Consider the following 21,675-nt stretch of genomic DNA (forward strand, 5'->3'; position numbering starts at 1 on the left):
TAATTAATAATTAATAATTAAATTAATAATTATTTGATTATTTTAAAAAACATGATCTTTGATTCTAGAGTCTCATACTTCCTTCTTTTCTTTCACCTCCAAGTATTTACAATTCTAGGAACTAGCTCAGACAGTCATCATGTTTCCATGTGTATACTCCTAATCATTATTAGGAAGCAGATAGTATAAAAGGACGGGGAATAGTTTTAAGAAAACTCAAATTTGTTCTGGTTTATTCTAGAATGCTAATGGGATAAGGGTCCATGACATGATGGAGCTTTCTTGGGCTACTTTTTACAGATGATCTTGTAGAAATTCCAGTCCAAGGATAAAGTTTGACTCAAAACCTCTTCTGTGTGGTAGAATCCTTAGTCTCTCTCAACCTATATGAATTTTTCCCCTCATGGAACTATTATGGAGTTCTCCATGGAATCTATAAGAAACTATTAGGAAAGCATTGTCCTTCCTGACACTCATCATTTCCTTCCTTTGGTTTCAGGGTATCTGGACCATCTTCGCAGACTTTACTATCCCTTTCCACTCCTCTAGAATTGTCTTTAGCTCCAGCTTGGGAGGGGGTAACCGTCAATACCATTTCAACCATTAGGCAAATTCTGGCATCTCCACTGGAAGCCTGTTTATTTTAGGGCAATCCAAAACTTGTTCCCATTCAGTTTCATAAGGACAGAGCCTTGATGACCACAACCCTTTACATTCTAGTCTCTAAGTCGAGGAATGCAGTTATGTGTCCATGCCTAATTTACATAATGGAGATGACCTATTTGAGAGGCCTTCCTAATCCAAGTTATCATTTCTAGCCACCATGCACATATATACGTTTAAATGATGTGCATCCTTAACTGTATAGGGATATTTTCATTATTAATAAAAAGGTTTAGGAGTAGAAAAAAATGTGGGGAAAGCAAAATGTTACTTTAACCTGTAACATCAAACTCATCTCTGTCCTCCCTATCTGCTATCTTCTTTGCAAAAGAAAGATATGTGCATTTCCCTTTGGCAAGTGTGGCTTTGAAGGTCCCAATGTGTGACCCAATATCAGGAAACAAAACACTCACCTGCTTTATTACCACTCATTCCCTTCCAGTCCTCAAAATAAATCAGTAAGTTTTCAATTAATAGAGAAAGGATGAATGCTTGCCTTTCAACTAAGCATTACAACTAAGTTAGTAAGGTAGGATAATTCAGCTCTTGCTCTGGATACCAAAGGGGCAAATATGACAAACACTTTTTTATCCTTTAATAACCCTGGAGAATCAAGGAACCAGAGGGGTAAGAGAAGACATTTTACTCAGCCCCTACACCATGCCAGACCAGGTGCCAGGGTACAAAGATGACAAACACACTCGGCCTCAGAGAGTACACGGTTCTCAGAGAGGGGGATATGTATACATCTATCAATAATACAATGCCATATGGGGCCTGAGTAAAGAACATAAAATGTGCTATGGGAACTCAGAGTGAGCATCATTACCCCTGACAAAATGACAGGGGAGAGCAGGCATCATACCAGATACTTGGAGGAGCATATGCATGTCTGGGGGATGATACCATGTATAATAAAGCCGTTCTAATCTGTTCCATTTGTTCGCAGTATAGCATTCTGCGTTTCATCAGTTATAGCCAGAACACTCTCTTCTAATTAAGACATCATCACAGATTACAGTATAAATGTTTTCTCACCATTGCCATTTGTACAGACTAGAAATCAACTAGCATGTATCAGCCCTTGTGCTCTAGAAGGTGATTTTTGAAGGTACACCTACGAATCATACAGAACTTCCTTTTATGTAAACTTTGAGGAACAGTGGTCTTCTATGCTAAAATGCCAGCTTAGGGAAACCCCACTGGATTCCCCTGCTGTGAATAAGCTGGTTGTCTGCAGGAGCTGCCCCAAAGTGCCATTCAGAGTCCAATATTTCACTAGGAAGACTCAGTTAAAAGAAGTGGTTTCAATAACACTTACCTGTGTATGCAGAGAGAAGGTTACCCAGCCATAGCAAGCCCAGAATCACACAGCCACTACTTAAAACAGTGCATTGTTTGGAATTTATGAGAATAAGACCTGTCAGTAATAAGGCCCTTATTGGGGCCTTCTCAATTCATTTGGCATATCTGGCTGTGTATTCACAATTAAATCAAATCTGTCATGCAGCTATAAGCTGAGGTACTGTATACAAGATGCAAACAATACACACTGAAAAAGTTTATTTCTCAAAAAGGGTAATGGGGAACATAGCTTGAAATGCTTTTATGACTATTATGTCCCTCTAAGACAGTCACAGGACTCTTCCAAAATGCAAAATCTGCAATACAACTGATTACCATATTCTTTTAGGAGTATTGGGAAAATGAGGGGGAGACAGTGACCATCACACAGAAAGATGGATCAGCATGACTCAATGTGGCAAGAACATAAATAAACAGACATGGGGTTAAAAACAAGAGGGAACCACCAAACAACCATGACGATGACAACAACAAAGATCATCGCTTAACCTGTTTTGTCAGAGCTGGTATTGATGGTATTGGTAGTGATGGAAGTGAAGGTAGTCTTTGCGCTGTCCTTGGCAGTTACAGATTTCTGCTTATTTTTCATGGCTTCCAGTGCTTTGAGCTTCTTGGCATGTTTCGTGCCTTTGTAGTGGGCCGCAGCCTGGCTCTACAAAGGAGAACAAAATGAACCATGCAATCAGGCTCATTTCTAAACCGGCATTCTCTGTATTACTGCAAATACAGACTCCCTTTCAATAACAGGTACCATTCAAGCTAATTCTGGCCATAGCCAAACAGTGGGGTTCTATTTAGAATGATGCTAGAAAGCGATGGGAATCAAGTTCCAAATCCTCAGGAAGGAAGGGAAAAATATACTATTGCTTCTCTTTGGAGAAATGTAGCTGAACACTAACATATCAGCAACATTTTCTTTGTGGAGTGGAAAAAAATATACGCATTTACAGCTGCATTGCCTTTGTTCTGCCACAGAAGATGCTGGGCTCCCAAAGACTCACAAGAGCCCTGGAAATGAGTAGCACTCACTTTCTTGGCTCAGGAAATGCATTTTCTCTTTCTACAGTGTGTCTGATTAATACAGTCCCCAACAGGTGTCTACAAGGAAGAGTTCACATGTAACAAGGGAAGTGGGCACCCTGGAGACAAGAGATTGAAGCTCAAAACTTCAAAAGTAAACGCTCTAAGTCCAGATGGAATACATTGAAGCTGGGCAATTTCTGATCGCTTCTTTTGTCTTGCTTCCTATAGAAGTAGTCTGAGAAATTCAAGGTACTGCCAACCTTTCAACATGCGGATATTTTCTGCCCTGGTCCATGTGTTTTGACTACCTAATTGGGCTAGTTCAATTATTTTACTTCTATCTTTGGAGAGTTAACTTTTTAAATAGTGATATACATTTCCCCAAGTTTATATTTTCCAAACACTACTTTTTTAGTAGTGTGGAGACAAATTAATTAAGATAGAAAATTATCTTTAAGGAAATTTATATTTAATAATGTTTATTTATTTAAGAAAAGTCTTTGTGGGATGGAGAAGCAGGGAAATTTTTAAATTAAGAGGTTTCCTTACTCAAAAACTTTTAAAATGTCACCTCACAAAGAAGAAAACTCAGTGGTTGACTTGTTAAGACTACTCATTACTTCCCATTGCTTATTTAAACTAAGTGTTTCATTTTGTCAGAAAAAAATATAATCATATTGTCTTCTTTATAACAGTAACTGATGGAGGTGGGGCATCACAGCAAAATATGTTTTAACAAATAGATAAATAAATAATTCACACCTTCATTTGCATCATTCTGGCAAGATATCCTCAAATGGCCTAGGTACCCTTATTGAAAGAACACTGGACAAGGAAATTTTATATTAGAAACAGTTTGAACAGAGAGCACACTCATGCATCAGTTACAAGTTTTCCAACAACACGTAACATCAAAAGACATAGTGTGAGCCAAAATATGAAGTTAAGACATGCTATAGTTAATTGAAGAACCAGCGAGAGATTAGATTGGTTTGACTCTGCATGGAGAATGTGACTTTGACAGACAGTTGTATCCACATTTTTTTTCTGTCTAATTCTCCTCTTTAATAAACCAAGTCCTTTGGCCATGTCTTCTCGGAGAAATATGCTATATTCAGTTAGATCACAGGATAGTTGGTCATCTTTTCTAGGCAGCTGGCTACAGAGTTACCCTTAGAGAAAAGTTCCTCTCTTCTCTTTGCTAACACTCCTACCCCTGGTTATATTAGAGTATGTTTTATATATACTATATATTAGAAGATGTCTCCACTTGTGTCTCAAAAATATACATTTTTTAGGTTCCCATCAAATCTACATTCTCAATGGTATTTCAAATCAGTCAAGACTTTGTTTTAAAACAACAATTGGGACCCAGTGAATGTCACTATTTTGGGAATTAAGAAACTTATCCAAAAGAACCCAGCAAGTTAAGAGAGTACTTACACCAACCAAAACAAGACAAACAAACAAACAAAAAAACATTTTCTGCACAGGTACAGCTAAACCAATGCTGTCCAGCAAGAGAAATGGCTCAGAGCCATTGAGAGTTGTGGGAAAGAGAGGAGACAAAATATCAACAGTTGGTGGGTTCCCAGTTGAGACACCCAGTTTCTTAAAGAACAAAACAGAAGAAAATACATACATATACTTGTTAATTGAATCAAATTCCCATAGCACCCTGATAATGATTATTTGAATTAAAAATTAAAAAATGGTAACTAAGCCTCCTCTAATTTGAAAAAAAGATCAAATAACATTAGGTTGTGAATTGCTATGGAGAGACCAAGACATGTAGAATTTAATGAAAATGATGAAATCCAGTGTGTGGGGGTGATGGTGGTGGTGATGGATAGTAGAGGAAATAATGTAATTGTGATTGTTGTCATACAAGTTATGTGTCCATGCGTGTGTGCCTTGGAGTGGAGGTGGGGGTAAAATTGGAAACCCAATGGAGACAGATAACCATTTTGGATATTGTAAATTTTCTATATTTTCAACTTTTAGTTACTGTTTGTGGAATTTATTGAACTGCTCTTGAGTCCTCCAAACAGTGACTACTATTCATTTTCTTTTTTACGCATACTGACTCCATAAATCTAGATCCACCTTGATACAGGACAACAGGACTTATATAAAGGAAAAAAAAAAAAAAAAAAAAAAACCCAGCTAGCCCTCCTTACTCCTTTAGGCCACTTCACTAGACAAGACACAATTTTCAGCCACATTTGATCCTTCTGTGATTGTACACAAAGCCACAGCATACGTAGAAATCCTGTTGCGAGAGTTTTAAAAAGCAGCAGTTGGCCAGAAATGTCTCCGTGAGCCTCACTGGCCGCTTCTTGCAGCAGACAGGAGGCAGGATGTAACAGTGCACCATATTCCCTCCGAGGTTGTTTCCTATTATCTACCAGCCATATCTGAGTTAAGCTATTCTCAGAAAACCAGGATACGGGCAGTTCTTTTTCACCGGAATGATTACAAGGTTAAATAAGCAAGTGTATTGCTTTATTATAGCATGTTTTAGAATTCTGTACTTTTAAATTAAAACAGAATCAGGTGCTCACCGCACTTGCATAAGTGAGTAGAACAAAATCAAGTGGGCTTTAACAATTCACTTCACTATAGTAAGTGGAATATTAGGGCATCGTGTAATAAAAATCACTACTAATGATCTTGGAATAACAGAAGACACTGTGAAATCTAACAAGTGTCATCCCAGAGGCAAGTGCTGACATTAAAGGTTAAAGATATGCGTACACATTCTTGTAAATAGAATGATACCATTTTAAATGTTATCACCACAACCTAGCTGGTCAGACTTTTCCATTTCCATATTTTATCTACAATATTTCAAAGAGGCTTCCAGTTTAAATGCAACTGAAGTTCCAAAGAAGATAAAAATAATAGTTAAATTCTCAGCAGTCCACTCTTGAAAAACACACATACACATTTATCTTACTTTTCTAATAAGAGGCTTCTTTATAAGTAACTATTACTCTGGGAAAATCGCTGAAAATTTAATATCCAGGCATCATTTTATTCCATTAGCACCAATATTTGTACAATTTTATTCTATTTTTTTTTATACAATGTCTTACTATGCTTTTTAAAAGCTGGGAAATTTATTGTAAACCTACATATGTGGTTACCACAGCAATTGATTTTCATGAACAAATATGACTTCAAAACCACCAAGAAAGTCTTTGTTAGCCTGTGATGTCATGTAATTTTATCACTTTTTAAAATTTTATTAAAATGAAATTAACATTACCTTCATAAAATGTAACATCAGGAAAAGGAAAAGAGTGGTCATTAAAGAAATTACCATCCTCCTTGTAGAGAGAAGAGATAACACTTGGGCCATAGAAGTCATTTTTTCCTTTTTTTAAAAAAATAAAATGATCTAATTTATTTTAGCTTAGATAGTTCTTTTGTAGATGAAGAAAAAATAAACTGATAAAACATGATATGGTATCCTAAACTCTACAAGACTTACTTCAGATTAATATTTTGAGACCTGGTTGAAGAACCATAGAAAAATGATTCCTGGAAAAAAAGTTTAAAATTTGACTTTACATGCTTTTTGGGTCGCCTGTGCCACTCAAGCCTAATTCTGAGGCAGTGTGCACAGGTTCAACCACATGTTACGACCCATACACATTCTAACTGGTCTGTGCCCCGTCAAATCGCTTGTTAAATATTTTGAATATCATTTCTGTAAATACCAGTAGAAGATTTCCAAGTCCTCATTCTAATTTAATTCCTTTACTATGAACTCTCAGCCTCATTAGCCATTCATCTAAAGCAATAGTTCTGCTGGTTCCAATCCAGCAGCAGTAGCAGCAGCTGGGAACTTGTAAGAAATGCAAATGATCAGCTTCCATCCCCTAATTCAGAAACTCTGGGCATGGGGCTCACAATCCGTGTTTTAACTATCACTGCCAAGTGATTGTGATGCATGCTAAAGATTCAGAACCACTGATCTATCCAGAAATGGGTCCTTCTTACTGCAAGAAGCCAAAAATTAAGGCATTTTAAGACTAATGTTTAACCATTTGAAGAGTGAATTTCCATATGTTTATAACATCTTTGAGCAATGTGAATTACCAAAAATCATCAAAAGTTTCTTTCCTTAAAAACAAGTCAAAAGTAACTCAGATAGGTAAGTCATCTGGAAACTTCTAACCAAGAGGGATGAATGCAAAACAGTAAATCAACCCTCGAAATCTGCTTACAATTCCAAAAACCACATAAAAATGCTTTCCAAGTGTGATTTCATCATTCCATATTTTACCTTTTCTCTTCAAGCTAATAATTGTTGCAACCTGATCTCTGACCCCATTACTTTTACCTGAATATTTAATGGCCTGCTATGATCCAATTTGAGTGGCCGAAAGAACATCCAGGTCTATTTAAAAAAAAAAAAAAAAGTCATATCTGTTCCCAACCACTAAACTTTACTATAGCAAAGTATCTAAAACATTATTTTGGTTCATTAAACTGATGGAGAGTTAGCAGCAATGTCTAGGTTCTTTCTTTACATACTTAAAACTCTTTTATTGAGAGAAACCCCTAGCCAGCAGGCAAGCAAAAACCATTATCTTAAGTTAAGAGAGTGCTTTCTCTGTTGCTACATTTAACAAGATATTTGAAGAAGAAATTTAAAGATAGAATAGGTCATTGCTATAAATTTTCCTTGCTGCTTGAATACATGTACCTTTCAAATTTTCTTAAGCAATGGAGAAAAATACATGATACAGATATTTTAATTCTTAATTACATGTCCAATATAGAATATTTAATAATTTATTTTCATTTGTGATTGTGTGGTTAACATGTAAGTAAATGACTACGTTATGAGTAAAATGAGAAATCACTTGTGTTGAGTCCCAAAGTGAAAAAAGATTCAATTAAGAGTCTTCTTTCTGAACTCAAGAGAATGTTGTACTTTAAATGTGTTTCTGTCATCTGTACTCTTCAATACAGAAATGAACATGACAACAACCACAACAGGGAGAAAGAAAAAAAAAGATAATACCACTAAAGTAGAGTAATTTTTATATACCACCACTAATCACTGGGAAAAAAATCTAAATAAACATAAAGGAAAAAAAAGAGAAGAGGCATGTCAGCATTTTTCAGAAACATAGGTAACTTTTGTCTTCTGTGAGCAAAGAAAACATCTCATCACTAAGTACTTACATGGTTATGAAAAGTTAATCTAGACGGACTCACTCATCTTTTCAAAGCTTCTCTACTCATCTACAAGCGTCACAATTTCTGAACACTACTCATTGAATGTTTTCAAGTATCATAAAGTAGAGAGAACACAGTGAGTAAGAGAAGCTAATGTGAGAATTTTAATCTGGCTCCTGTTGCAAGGGACACCACTGCTTTGTCTATCTAGAATCCAAACCACTGCCTCAATGCACTCTGATGGTAGAGTCCTGATCGAGGGAAACCTGACAACAATGGACTTTGGAAGCTGGTACCAACGTCTCATCTAGCTAAAAGGGACATTTGGCTCTGGCGATATTGGCTCAATCATTTTGGGAGCTTTTGTAATCCAGAGACCTCAAATAGATTTTAACTCTAGTGACATAATCAAAAAACTTTCATATTTATATACAACTGAGAGAAGTCAGAGAAATCACCTTGTCTAAAATGACTCACCCACTGCACAATATACCGTCAGAATGCCCAGAGCTTAACATTCATTCAGTGGATGCTGGGCATAGCATTTGAAATGTATATGAAGGGCATTAGAAACTTCGAATCTAAGAATTGGATGTTCAAGGGTCAAGCTGTTACAGGTTTTGGTATCTGTATCAGAGAACAACTTCTTTCTTTCCTGGTGTGATATGCCTACTTCCTGTAAGTAACTTCGAATTCCTCCTCCAGCCAGCCACCCCCAGTCAGAATGTCTGCTCTCTAGCAAGAACAGCTCGCAGTTTAGGTAAACAAAGGACTAGCCTTCCATTTTATTCCTCTTAAGAAAAATATCACAAAAAGAAATCATTTTCTTGGAAAATGGATCACCATTATTGCCTGGCAAATGTCTATTCATCACATATTATCCCCTCCAAGTAGGCTTGCTATAACTGCATTATAGCGTTATAACACTGCTTCAAGAAGGGTTAAATGTTTGTTTTCCCTAATAGCTAATCCCTCAACAGAGAGATGAAGACCTGATTTTACTCATCATTTTGACTCTAGGATCTAGTATATACACCAGATAGATGCCTATTAAATGTCTGTTGAATTAATTTCAAATTTTGATTTTAAAATGAAAATATGCATATGGTGTCTCAGTGGATTTTGTATGTGAACAGGGTCCACTTAATTCTCTGCCATTCTTTGGCATGTCGCCTTATCTGTTGAACACACTTCAGGGATTTTTTATGGCACTTAACGCTGGAAAAGCGTCTGGCACAAACACAAACTATTATTTTTTCTCTCAGATAAAGCTTATCACTATCGGAAATTGTGCTATTTATGGGAACTGTCTTTCCATGGGATGCAGTGAAGGAATAATACAGAGGTTGTTTTACATTAAAAGAAAAATTAATGAATAACTAACAGTTTTTTTTTTTAAGCTGGGTAATGCAATGAATAATTCCAGTGATGACTATGCATTTTAAGTTATCTAAAAGACCAAATTCTTTTAAATATGCACATAGAACTTTTCAATACTTGAGAAAAGCTGTTTCTGTTAGTGCCATTTTTTAACTTTTAAAATGGAATATTTTATGCTCTAAAACAGTACAAATAAATTAATCATTACACCAGTAGTCCCTTTTTCTCCCTACAAATTTTCATAATAATATATTCCCTGAATATGCTGAAGAAGAGCACCTTCCATTAGGGGAAAAAGACAGAATTTCCTATTTATCCATAAATTAATGAAGGGCTTTCCTCCTTACAGTTTGGTATCATTTCTAATGTCTAATTCATAAACTTGAGAATTGTTCTCATTGTTCCTTTAATGAACATGCCCCAAAGATTACCTCTAAAAAGTATAATTGCTAATAAGATCCATCAGGTCCACAAGATAATGATTTCTATTTGTGCCAGATGTTTTGTCGGTGTTAAGTAGTTTTCTGAAGCATTTCTGAGTAATTAGGAAAAGACAGAGAATGAGACCACAGATGACCTCAAGAACCTGGACTCTTAAGAGGCAGAATCTAGCCATGTGAGGAATCTACAATTCACTCCTTTACAAAGAATTCACTGAACAGTTACCAGGGGCCAGATACCACTGTTGTCACTAGGGTAGAATGGAGAAAAGACAGATTGATAAATTAAACCACATTTACAAAAATTTGCATCTCCCAGATTAAAAAAAAATGCCATTAGCAAAGTAAAGTTATTTGAAAAACTGTGAAAAATATTTGCAACTCCTATTGCAAAAGGGTTAACCACTCTAAGTATTACATAAAACCACTCTAAGTATTACATAAAGAATACTTAGAAAACCAAGAGGAAATAAAACACTAACAACTAGAAAAAAACTGTAAAGCCTTCACCCAATTCAGTGAGATAAACCATGTCAAAGTACCTAAGGCTTCTGGAGATAGAGAAGGATCTCAGTAACGAAACAAATGCCCTGTTTTGGGCCAAAATAAAGGAAAAACTGATATTCATCTGTATAAATCAACTTAGAGTCTGGAGTGGAACTCTGGACATGGATGAAAATTGTGAAGAAACTGTATTTTTATAGGAACTGTGGACCTAAGAACCAAAGGAAATGGAAATATTTTTAAACAAGACAAGCATGGGTGACCTGTGTGCCCAAGTCCCTGTGAGTAAAAAGGTCTGAAGCAAGACATTTTTTTTTTTTTTTTGGAATAAATTCAAAGTTATAGGAACAGTTGCAAAAACAATACTAACCCCATACACAGAATTCCATCATACCCTGACACCCTACCCCGATAGCTCAATCCACCAACCTTAACATGCTGTCACATCGCTATTTCTTTCCCTCCCTATCTATCATCCATCATCTATTGCTCTGTCTTCTGAACATATGAGAGCTAGCTGCACACATCCTTGAGCATACACTATAATTCACGTATACACTTCCCATGAACAAGAACATTCTTTTATGCAATCCCATTAAGTGCAGCTAAGAAGTACAACAGGTTCAACAATGATACAAAGCTTACATTCTATATTTCCTTTACCTTATGTCTCAACTGTGTCCCTTTGAGCCACCTGTCCTCTATCCTCTAATTCCATCCAAGCTCATCCTTGGCATTCAATCATCTATTTAAACTGTCTTTTTTTTTTCAATTGCGGGAACATACATGCAGCCTAAATCTTCCCATTCCACCCCCTCCCTAGCCTTCCATTAGTGGGATTAATCACCTTTAGAATGTTGTAATGCTCTTTCCCACCATCCATTACCAGAAATTTCCCTTCACCTCAAACAGCAACTCCACCCTCATTTCTTAACTCCCCATTGCACCGTCCCCCATTTCTCCTAACCTGAACTCTACAATTCATCTCTATGGTTACATTCTCTGATAGTTTCTTTGTGTTTGCTGTGGGGGTTAAAATTAACCTCTTATCTCCATAAAAATCTTGTTTTTCTTTGATACCACCTCCACTTCAATAGGACACATAAACTATGTTCCTATACTCCTCCATTCCCCTACCTTTATATAGCTGTCTAAAATTACATATTTTACATTGAGTTCAAAACCACTGATTTGTCATTAGGGTTTGTGTAATTTATATCATGCCGGAAGTAAATAGAGGAGTTACAGTTCAAAAATTATTGACTTCTATTTGTATTCCATTGTGGTTGGAGAATGTGCTTTGAGTGTATTCAATTTTTTTTTTTTTTTTTTTTTAATTTCTTGAGGCTTGTTTTATGTCCCAGCTTATAGTCCCTTCTGGAGAAAGATCCGTGATCACCAGAGAAAAACAAGTGTCCTGGTGCTTTGGGATGTAAGATACTATATATTTCTGTTAAAATTCTCTAGATCTCTTTCTTCTTTCTGTTGTTTCTCTGTTGGTAGGGTTCCCTTTAGAATCTGAAGTAGGGCAGGTCTTTTATTGGCAAAGTCTCTCAGCATTTGTTTGTCTGTGAAAAATTTAAGCTCTCCCTCAAATTTGAAGGAGAGTTTTGCTGGATAAAGTATTCTTGGTTGGAAATTTTTCTCTCTCAGTATTTTAAATATGTCATACCACTGCGTTCCCGCCTCCATGGTGGCCACTGAGTAGTCGCAACTTAGTCTTATGTTGTTTCCTTTGTATGTGGTGAATTGCTTTTCTCTTGCTGCTTTCAGAACTTGCTCCTTCTCTTCAGTATTTGACAGTCTGATCAGAATATGTCTTGGAGTGGGTTTATTTGGATTTATTCTATTTGGAGTTCACTGGGCATTTATGCTTTCTGTATTTATATTGTGTAGAAGATTGGGGAATTTTTCCCTAACAATTTCTTTGAATACTCTTTCTAGACCTTTACCTTTCTCTTCCCCTTCTGGGACACCAATGAGTCTTAAATTTGGATGTTTTATTTTATCTATCATTTCCCTGAGATCCATTTCAATTTTTTCAATTTTTTTCTCCATTCTTTCTTTTGTTCTTTCATTTTCTGTTCTGTGGACTTCTAGGACACTGAGATGTTGTTCAGCTTCCTCTAGTCTTGTATTGTGAATATCCAGAGTCTTTTTAATTTGGCCAACAGTTTCTTTTATTTCCATAAGATCTTCTATTTTTTTATTTAGCCTTGCAATGTCTTCTTTATGCTCTTCTAGGGTCTTCTTTATATAGCTTATATCCTGGGCCATGGTCTTCTTGATGTCCTTTAAATCCTTTGCCATGCTTTCGTTTCTCGATTGTATTTGTTTGATTAATTCTGCGAGGAATTTTGTTTCTTCTGATAACTTGATTTGTGTGTTTGGAGTTGGATTCTCCATATTGTCTGGTTTTATCATATGCATTGAGATTTTCTGTTATTTTTGGCCTCTTGGCATTTGCTCTGCTCAACAGGTTCTTTTAATTTGTAAAAAAAAAAAAAAAAAAAAACCTATCTAATTTTTCAGAAACACTGTTTGGTGACATACACTTTCTCTAACTAACCAGCAGATGGCGTCTGTGAGTCACCTATACCTCTCACGTCAGTTCTCCACCTTGTCCCTGTGTTATATGGGGAAACGATTCTTGTGGGGTCCAGCTGGAGAACTCAGCCTGGGTGTGCTGCTGGAGCTGTCCGCCCTGAATGCGGGGCGCTTGTAAGGGAGGTCAGGGAGGAAGGACAGCCTCAATATTCAAATCCCCCCAGTTCCTGGAGATTCAAGGCCGCCGCTAGAGTCCAAGCCTTCATTTCATTTCAGCCCCAGCCCCTCTCTCTCGATGTCCGACAAACCACCGGACTTGGCGTAGTGTCTCTCGGATCTCCGAGCAGGTCCCCCTGCCCAGCCACAATCCTCCAGGACCTCTGCTGAGGGAATGCTGTGCTACATCATCAGCACGCGCCGTCCCTCAAGGGAAGCCCCGGGCCGCTGGGCCGAGCTGGCTCGCTTTCAGCCTTATGCAAAAATGGCTGAACGGGGCATCTCCACACCCCTCTCCTTGCACAGTTCCTCCTTCCCAGCTCTGGGACAACTGGCGGGGCTCTGGACTGTGGGCACAGCCCCAGGCAGTTTATCCAGCCCTCCCGGGAGCGAGCTGCTAGCCGCGAGGATTCTTTCAGCTTCTGGCTCTCCGCTCCATTCCCCTGGCCCCAGGGATATCTGCAGCGGGCCATCTTCCAGGCCAGACACCGAGAGGCCGGCCCAGCCCCCTCTTGCTGTGTTTTACTGCATGTTTCCCACGATCGCACCTGCAGCTGATCGCACCTGCAGCCACTCCTGGCTTTTACCCTTTTTCTTTTTTTTTTTTTTTTTTAATTAAAAGAGCCCATTGGTCTCCAGAAGCCAAACCCTGGCTTCCCCAGATCGCCGCGCGGCTGCGGGACTTCCAGCCAGCTTACTCACTCGTTTCAGAATGCAGACTCTCAGTTTCACCAAGTATACAGCCCCTGGGAACTAGCAGATCTCGTCCAGCTGGCACATCACTGCCACCGGTATTCTGGGTCGCTCTCTGGTCCTTATCTAGTGTTTTCCATGGAGGCGTTCCTTAACCCTGTCTCACCTAGCTGCCATCTTGGTTTCTCCCCCTGAAGCAAGACATTTTGTGGGCAGAATCTGGGGAAAGCACCCAACTTCTCAAATAATGTTTCTACCCTGACTTAGGAAAATATTTGGTGGGCAGAAGAAAGTGTTTTCTTTTCAAATTTTTCTATAAGCAAAGCTGCACAAAGAAATGCCTTCGGTCCTGGACTAACTTTTGGAGTATGTAGGAGCTGGGAAGAGACAGTCGCAATGACTCTAGCATCCTGAGTTATCTGGGCATATATACATGCCTGATTTGTCTTTATGCCAGATTCTTCTATGACCTAAAAATATATGGATACAGATGTATAGATGTAGATGTAGATGTATATATATAGATACAGAAATAAATTTCTTGTTTGACTACACTGTAGGTAGAGTGCTACAGTAAAAAGAAAAAAAAGAGTACCAATTCCAAGAGTTTGGTGTTTAGAGAAAATTCCCATGACAAGCCAGGTGTTTTCAGTTCAGGAACATTTAGAATTCCTTGGTAGAATTTTGGCCAGAGGATTTTCCTGGGTGACATTTGGAGAAAGAGTTCAATTTGTCATATATGGACTAAAGAGACACTGCTTTTGCTTTACCCAGTGGATGCGAAGCATTAATGTAATGCCACTGTGCGCTAGGCAGAGTGCTAAAGGCTTTATATGAGGATTCTCGCTTATTTCTTACAGAGATATATGAGGGAATTACAATTACAGATGAGGAAACTGAGACACTGAAAGCTCGAGCAGCTCAATCACGCTGTAAGGGCAGAGCCAGGGCTTGCTCTTAAGCCTGTGCATCTGCAGAGACCACTCTCATAGCCTGTGTGATATACTGCCTTCTTCTCAATCCAAGAGAATGGATAATGGAAAATACCCTATTACGTGATTTCATAGTTGGCCCCATGCAGAGGACATAGGTAAAACTAAACAGTGTACAGATATTAGGCTCATTAACAAGAATTACTGATGTCTGTGGTCACTGATGGATATAATTTTGCCCAGAGTTTGTCTCAGACCCGTGCTCTAAATATTACTATTAATTAGTGTATTTTATCTGAGGGTATATTTGGTTCAATTTTTTTCAATACCAATTCTAACAAATTAATGTTGATGTGTTCAAAAAAAGTGTGGAAAACTGTGATGTTTGGTTTATATCCCAAAGTGTGCATCCTTCAGGCATCAGGAAGTACAGTTGGGGATGTAAGGTGGGAGATGGGGGCACAAGTTAGTTCTTGCTTAGATGGCCTTATAGGTTCAGTTGAGGATTATGTTCTTTACCCTCTGTTCAAATGGGAAGCCGCTCGTAAGTTTTAAGAAATAGAGACATAGACATGTTTGCATTTTTATTAGATCACTCTGGCCAGATCAAGGAGACTAGATGGGAGAAGGATGACAAGAGTGGGGAAGGAGCAAATGGTTAGATTACTGTTGTGGTCCAAGTAGGAGATGGTCACACCTTAGAAAGTGGAGAAAGAAACATGCACACATTTGATTAACATGTAAGTTTAAAATGTCAAGAAATGAGGGTGAATTTTGAGGGCAGTCTCAAAGATGCCTCCCAGGTTTCTACTTCTTGCAAATACATGACTGAAGATGCCATTCCCTAAAATGGATACTATTCAAAGAGGTCCAGATGCTTGGGGAAAGAGGATGAGTTGGGTGGGGATATGTTCAGTTAAAGGAGTCTTTAAGACATCTAAGTAAATTACGGGTTCTGCAGTTAGGTACATGCATCTGGAGTTTAGAGATGAAGTCTAGGCTGTAGCTAAATAGGAGAGTTATCAGCAACAGATGGTAACCTGAAGCCACTGGGAAATGTCATTTGAAAGGCAAATAAAAGAGTTTCTCATGTTTAACCATTGAAACATATTCCTTAATCAGGTACGACATTTGAGTGAATGAACTAAGAATCCAATTGACAATGCATGGGACATTTCCAAACTCTTTATTGAGCTAAAGTATACTTCATCACTTAGCTTAAAAAAAAAGTCTTTTCTTAAAGTGCATAAAATATTCCAGTTTTAGCCACAGAGTGAATAATTCTCCTCACACCAAAGTAAGTTAACTAGAAAGAAAGGACACATTTATCTGTGCTATATGGAATAACATATCTTAGCACATGGTCTCTAGAGGCTAAATTCATAAGGATAAAATTTATGTCTTTAGAATAGCAAAATGGAGATTGGTGAAGTCCAACTATAGAAGGCTACAATGAGGTGTCCTCCAATCCTGGTAATAAGGTTTGTTCTGAGCTAAAATTGTAGTGCATGGAATCAGCCATTTACAGAAACCTTATTAAAGGGCAGGTCAAAAGCAGGAAGGCAGGATGGGAGTACTAATCAAGCACTGATGACACGTAAAAGAGAGCTGTGTCTTAATTAGTATTATTAACATGTCGGAAATAAGACTGTGTAAGCTGAATAGGATTCATCTTGGCATCTAGAAAAAGAGAGTTTAAAGACTATCTGCATATACAATTCTTTCTCTATTCTTTATAAATTACAGGAGTCAAAAAAAACCTACTTAAGGTTAATTTTGAATATGACATCTGGCTATGTCTATTACTGCCATAGGAGACATGGTCTGTCCTACAAATCTTTTGTTTTAATTTTATGAATTTTAAAAGTCTCAATAATTATAAAATTTAAGCACTCTCTGGCTTCAATATGTTTCTACATGAGACAAGCAAAAAGCTGCAACTCAGTGAATCTACTGAAACCATGATCTGGTCTATAATTTTTTTTTTTATATTTTCAAATGTTATTTTCAATATTTAAACAGACCTTTAATTTCAATGCTCTTGGAGTAGGGATGTCAAAACAGGAACTGCATTTGACACATTTTTCCAATAGTATTTATGATTAGCATGAAAAAAGCAAAAAAAAAGTTTTCTCTAAATAAGAATTATTAAAATTTTGACTGCAAGTATTAATAAACGTATTGAGTACTTGATTTTCTATGTGTTTATTTGAATCTCTAAATTGGTGTAATTTATCAGGGTCAAAGTGACTTAATAAAATTAATAAACATCTGTGTTTTTATGACAAGTTGGGACCTTTTGGATCCAATCTTAAATACAGGAGATGTCTGAATGATTCTTATTAATATCACTGCTTCCACTGCTTAAACCAGCAAGTGATTTCCCCCCTTGGGCATATATTAACAATTTACTTTTTGCAGACAAGTGCACAAATATGATTAGCTTTTGCAAATTGCTCTTTATTTTGTTACTAAGTAATTTTTATATTATTACAGTGTAAACAGATGCCATTTTCTACTACATATTCAGCAGTAATGAGGTAATTTAATGTGTTAAAACAACAAAAGAACTTCAAGAATGATTCAATGATTCAAGCTGCATGAAAAACTAGAATAAATTCAGATGTGAAGTTTGTAAAATTACTCCAATACTCAGTTTTTCAGTTAGGAATTGTGGAATCCCTATTCTTAGAAGTTATGTATTTAAAGTTGTGTTTTCCTTTCTGTGGGGCTGGTCCAGAAAACAAATTTCCAAGTGAAAGCGCACCTCAGGTTCCTCTGCTCGTTTTCTCCTATTGTCAGGAAATCTCACTATCAATGTCAATCCTTTGGATTAAAAACAGATTTTATTTATTTGTTTATTTAAATATGTATATACTCCAAGCACACATTTATGCCTTATGACATTTCAGTATATAGATAGGTGGTGTAGGATGCGGAGTAAGAAAAGGAGATGGAGAAGATACAGCCATGGAGAAAGAATAAAGACCTGGAGAATCTGGTATCATGGAAGCCAAGAGGGATGAGGGCCTCAGGAATGGCATGGTTGTCTCTAGTGGCTGTGGCTTCTATGTCAGGTAAAAAGGGGCACAGACGTGTCCATTGTAGTTTGCAACTTGTATATTGGTGACTGTGATAAGGATAGGATAATTTAATGCTTAATCAAGTAAATGGATCTTGGAAAGGTTTGGAATGAGTGAAGGTGCTGAATACTTGGGCATGGATTTATCAATTGGGGTGGCCTCCAGAAGCAAACTACATCCATCTGACATTACTATTTAAAGCTGAGCACTGTTATTTTATTTAATACTGTTAACATGTGCTTCCATATTATAAGTGGGTATCTGGAAGCAGACCTGCATTTTGGTTTTATTATTTGTAAAAGCATAAAACAAGTTGTGCTGGTTTGGATTTATTATGTCCCCCAAAATGCCATGTTCTTTAATGCAGTTTTGTGGGGACAGACATATTAGTGTTGATTAGGTTGGAATCCTTTGATTGAGTGTTTCCATGGAGATGTGACTCAATCAAATGTGAGTGAAATGTTTGATTGGATTATTTCCATGGAGTTATGGACCTCGCCCATTCAGAGTGGATCTTGATTTAATCACTGGAGTCCTATAAAAGAGCTAACAAACAGAATGACCTCAGAGCAGCTAAAAGTGTCATTTTGGAGAGCAGCTCAGAGAGACATTTTGGAGATGGCCACTGAAAGCAGACTTTAGGTGACACTTTGGAAATGCTAGCCCAGAGTTTGCTCCAGAGAAGTTAAGAGAGGACAAAACTTTCCAAGAGCAACAGTTTGAAGAATGCACAGGAGCTGAAAGAGGAGCTGGAAACCAACCTGGGATCAGCAGACACCAGCCTTCCGAGCTAACACAGGTTTTCCGGACACCATTGGCCTTCCTTTGGTGAAGGTATACTTGTGTTGAAGCCTTAATTTGGACATTTTCATGGCCTTCAGACTGTAAATTTGTCACCAAATAAACCCCCTTTATAAAAGCTAATCCATTTCTGGTATTTTTCACAATGACAGCATTAGCAAACCAGAACGAAAGTTATATTTTTAATAACATCAATATTATCTTAAAATATTTTCATCCTTTTTACAAAACCCAGAGTAGCGAAAATCTTGAAAGTTCAAATAAAGAAAAGGAATATATAAAAATAACCTAGAAAACAAATCATCCTGAATTAATTATTTGGTTGTATGTCCTTTCAGCCTTTCAGGGTTTTTTATTATAAATTGCTCAGTATCTACTTGTTGAATGATAATTATATATTGTTTTTACAAAAAATGAGACTGCTCTGTTTATGATGTTACATAAACTACTTTGTCCACTTATTAAAATAGCTTCTACATTTCTCCATTAGTCCAAGACTTTTCACATCATCATAATGGTTGCCACTCTTAGGAAGAGGAGACATGGCTTGGAACAGTTAACAACAAGCTAGACACATAAAGACACAGCTCCCAACCAGTCCCCTTACTTTATTCATACACCCAACTTCACCTTTGATAAGAAATTTCCTCTAAGTCTAATATAGAGCAGTGGCACAAAAGATTTTTATCAGGTAACTGAGTAGCATGATTTATTATTTACTTTGAAAGTACACTGTTGGACAAAGACTAAATAAGAGTCAGACTTTAATTATCAATAGAAATATTAATAAGTTTAGACTTTCCTTCATAGGTTATTATCTTAAAATTGACTTCTCTCTAGACTTCAACAACATCACTGGAGCAGAGCTGCATGACAGCTGGAAACGTTCACTGCAGACAGATGATGTAAAGAGAAATAAACATCTACGTTATCTAAGCTTCTCTAGTTTAGGGTTTCTTTGTTATGGCAGCTTAGCATTAACATAACTAATACAAATTTCTTTCCAGGGATTTTCAGATAGGGATCAAAGAGAATCAAGGTAAACTACAGATGATAACAAAAGCTACCAAATATTTTCCAACTAATATAATGTGTGTACTACTGAAGAGACATTATGTCCCTTCAAAAATAGCTTGTATTATATCCTTTTTAAAGATAAGGAAACTGAAGTTCACAATGTTTAAGTGACTTGCCCAAGGACCACAAGCAATTAGCAATAGAGGCAAGGCTTGAAACCAAGTCTCCCTATCTCCAAATTTCATGATCGTTCCATCACATCATGAATAATTTTTGAAATATTTCTGTTTTCTATAGAGATATTTGGAAAAAATGAAGAATAAATATAGGAAGGGGAGAGAAGATGAAAAAAAAAAGATGTACCTTACTGCTAGAGTAGATTTCCCACTTTCTTCTATGACTGCCTGAACTTTTACCCCAGAAACTAGACAGAACAGTTTTTGTAATACTCTAGCACTACATTAAGGTCTCATAGAAGAAATGAATTTCCCCTTCTGCCTTCTTAGAATACAGCTAATCTACACTTCTGTTACAGTTAAGTGGAAGTGGCTATGTGATTGAGTGCTAGCCAATGAACATCAATGTGATCTGCAATATGCCCAGACCTAGTTCATTAAAATCTCTTAAGCATGGTTTCCCAGGCTCTTTTTCCTTGTGTCTGCTGTTGGAGGCAAGCACAGCAACCTTGGAAACTGCATGTTAAAGTTGATAAAATCACAAGATGGAAAGGTCTGGATTACTGCATCAGCATTAGGGTGAGATGTGCCAGAGGGTCAAGAACACTTATTTTAGAATTGACAAGAGCAACACTTAAATTTCTATTATGTTAGGATCATTGTATATCTCTTGATTGATCTGTACAGCAGTCAGAGTTACGTTAAACTAACAAATGCATCTACCTACTATTATGTCCTAAACCTATGTAATCATAGGATTCCAACCAAAGTAGAGAAGGTTTGTGAGCAGACAGGCATAACCAAACTTATGAAATTTATGTTTAGCTAATCTTTACCTAAGTGAGGACCAAAATGCTCTGAAAATCTACAAATTCCATGGTTTTAAGAAGAGCAAGAATATAACATATCTTTCTTAGGGCCTCTTTGGGTATTTCCTGGTATAGCCCAGAGTTAAGAAATGCCCAGGAGAGGGGATGGACTACAGATCTGAACAGACCCAAATTGCCTTTTTCATATAATTCCTTGTTGGTTCTTACCAAGTCAGTATTTTCCTGGTACGCCTGGCATAACCAGTCTCCAAATATTCTTTCTGAAGCCAGACAGAACATGAGTGTGGGGTTTTCTTAGCATTGCATCAAAGACAGTCATGTCTTCCTGCCACAGTGTAATCGAATTTTGGATTCTGATATCTTACCTGAATTTGATGGAATAAATCAAAAGATCCTGCTCCTTCCTAAGGACATTTATAAATGATTGATGAAAATTCCCAAAGATTTTAATTTTATGCATTTCAAATATAAGAACTACTTTTATTTCATGACCTTCATATCTACAACTTTCTTTTTTGTCTTCACTTTTCCTAGCTGTCCTTCTGATCAAAAACTTGAAAAGCTTAAAAAAAAAGGCATTTACTCATTTTTATTTTTCATCTTTCCAGAAGACACAGAGATGATCTTGTGATTCTTTTTTCAATCTTACATGAATTTTATCTATGATCGTAAGTCTCTTTGGTAAAACTTCATTCATTTTCACTATTTTCAAGTGAAGATAAGAAATATTGCTTTGTAACAGGTATGTAAATGCAATCAAGGCGTAAATTTTGGTACCATAACCACCTAAACAATCAGGACCCCAAGCC

The 21,675-nt window shown here is 37.0% G+C and overlaps 1 protein-coding gene across 1 annotated transcript in view; it reads right to left on the bottom strand.

Annotated features, from left to right (window-relative positions):
* ZNF385D (zinc finger protein 385D) overlaps positions 1-21,675 on the bottom strand; it is a 341,200-nt gene that overhangs the window by 85,472 nt on the left and 234,053 nt on the right. Inside the window, exon 4 of the mRNA XM_037845674.1 lies at positions 2,518-2,680. Coding sequence (XP_037701602.1) covers positions 2,518-2,680 — 163 coding nt within the window. The remainder of the gene's footprint in view (positions 1-2,517; positions 2,681-21,675) is intronic.

The sequence above is a fragment of the Choloepus didactylus genome, chromosome 1 (genome assembly GCF_015220235.1).
Source record: "Choloepus didactylus isolate mChoDid1 chromosome 1, mChoDid1.pri, whole genome shotgun sequence".
Taxonomy (NCBI): Eukaryota; Metazoa; Chordata; class Mammalia; order Pilosa; family Megalonychidae; genus Choloepus; species Choloepus didactylus.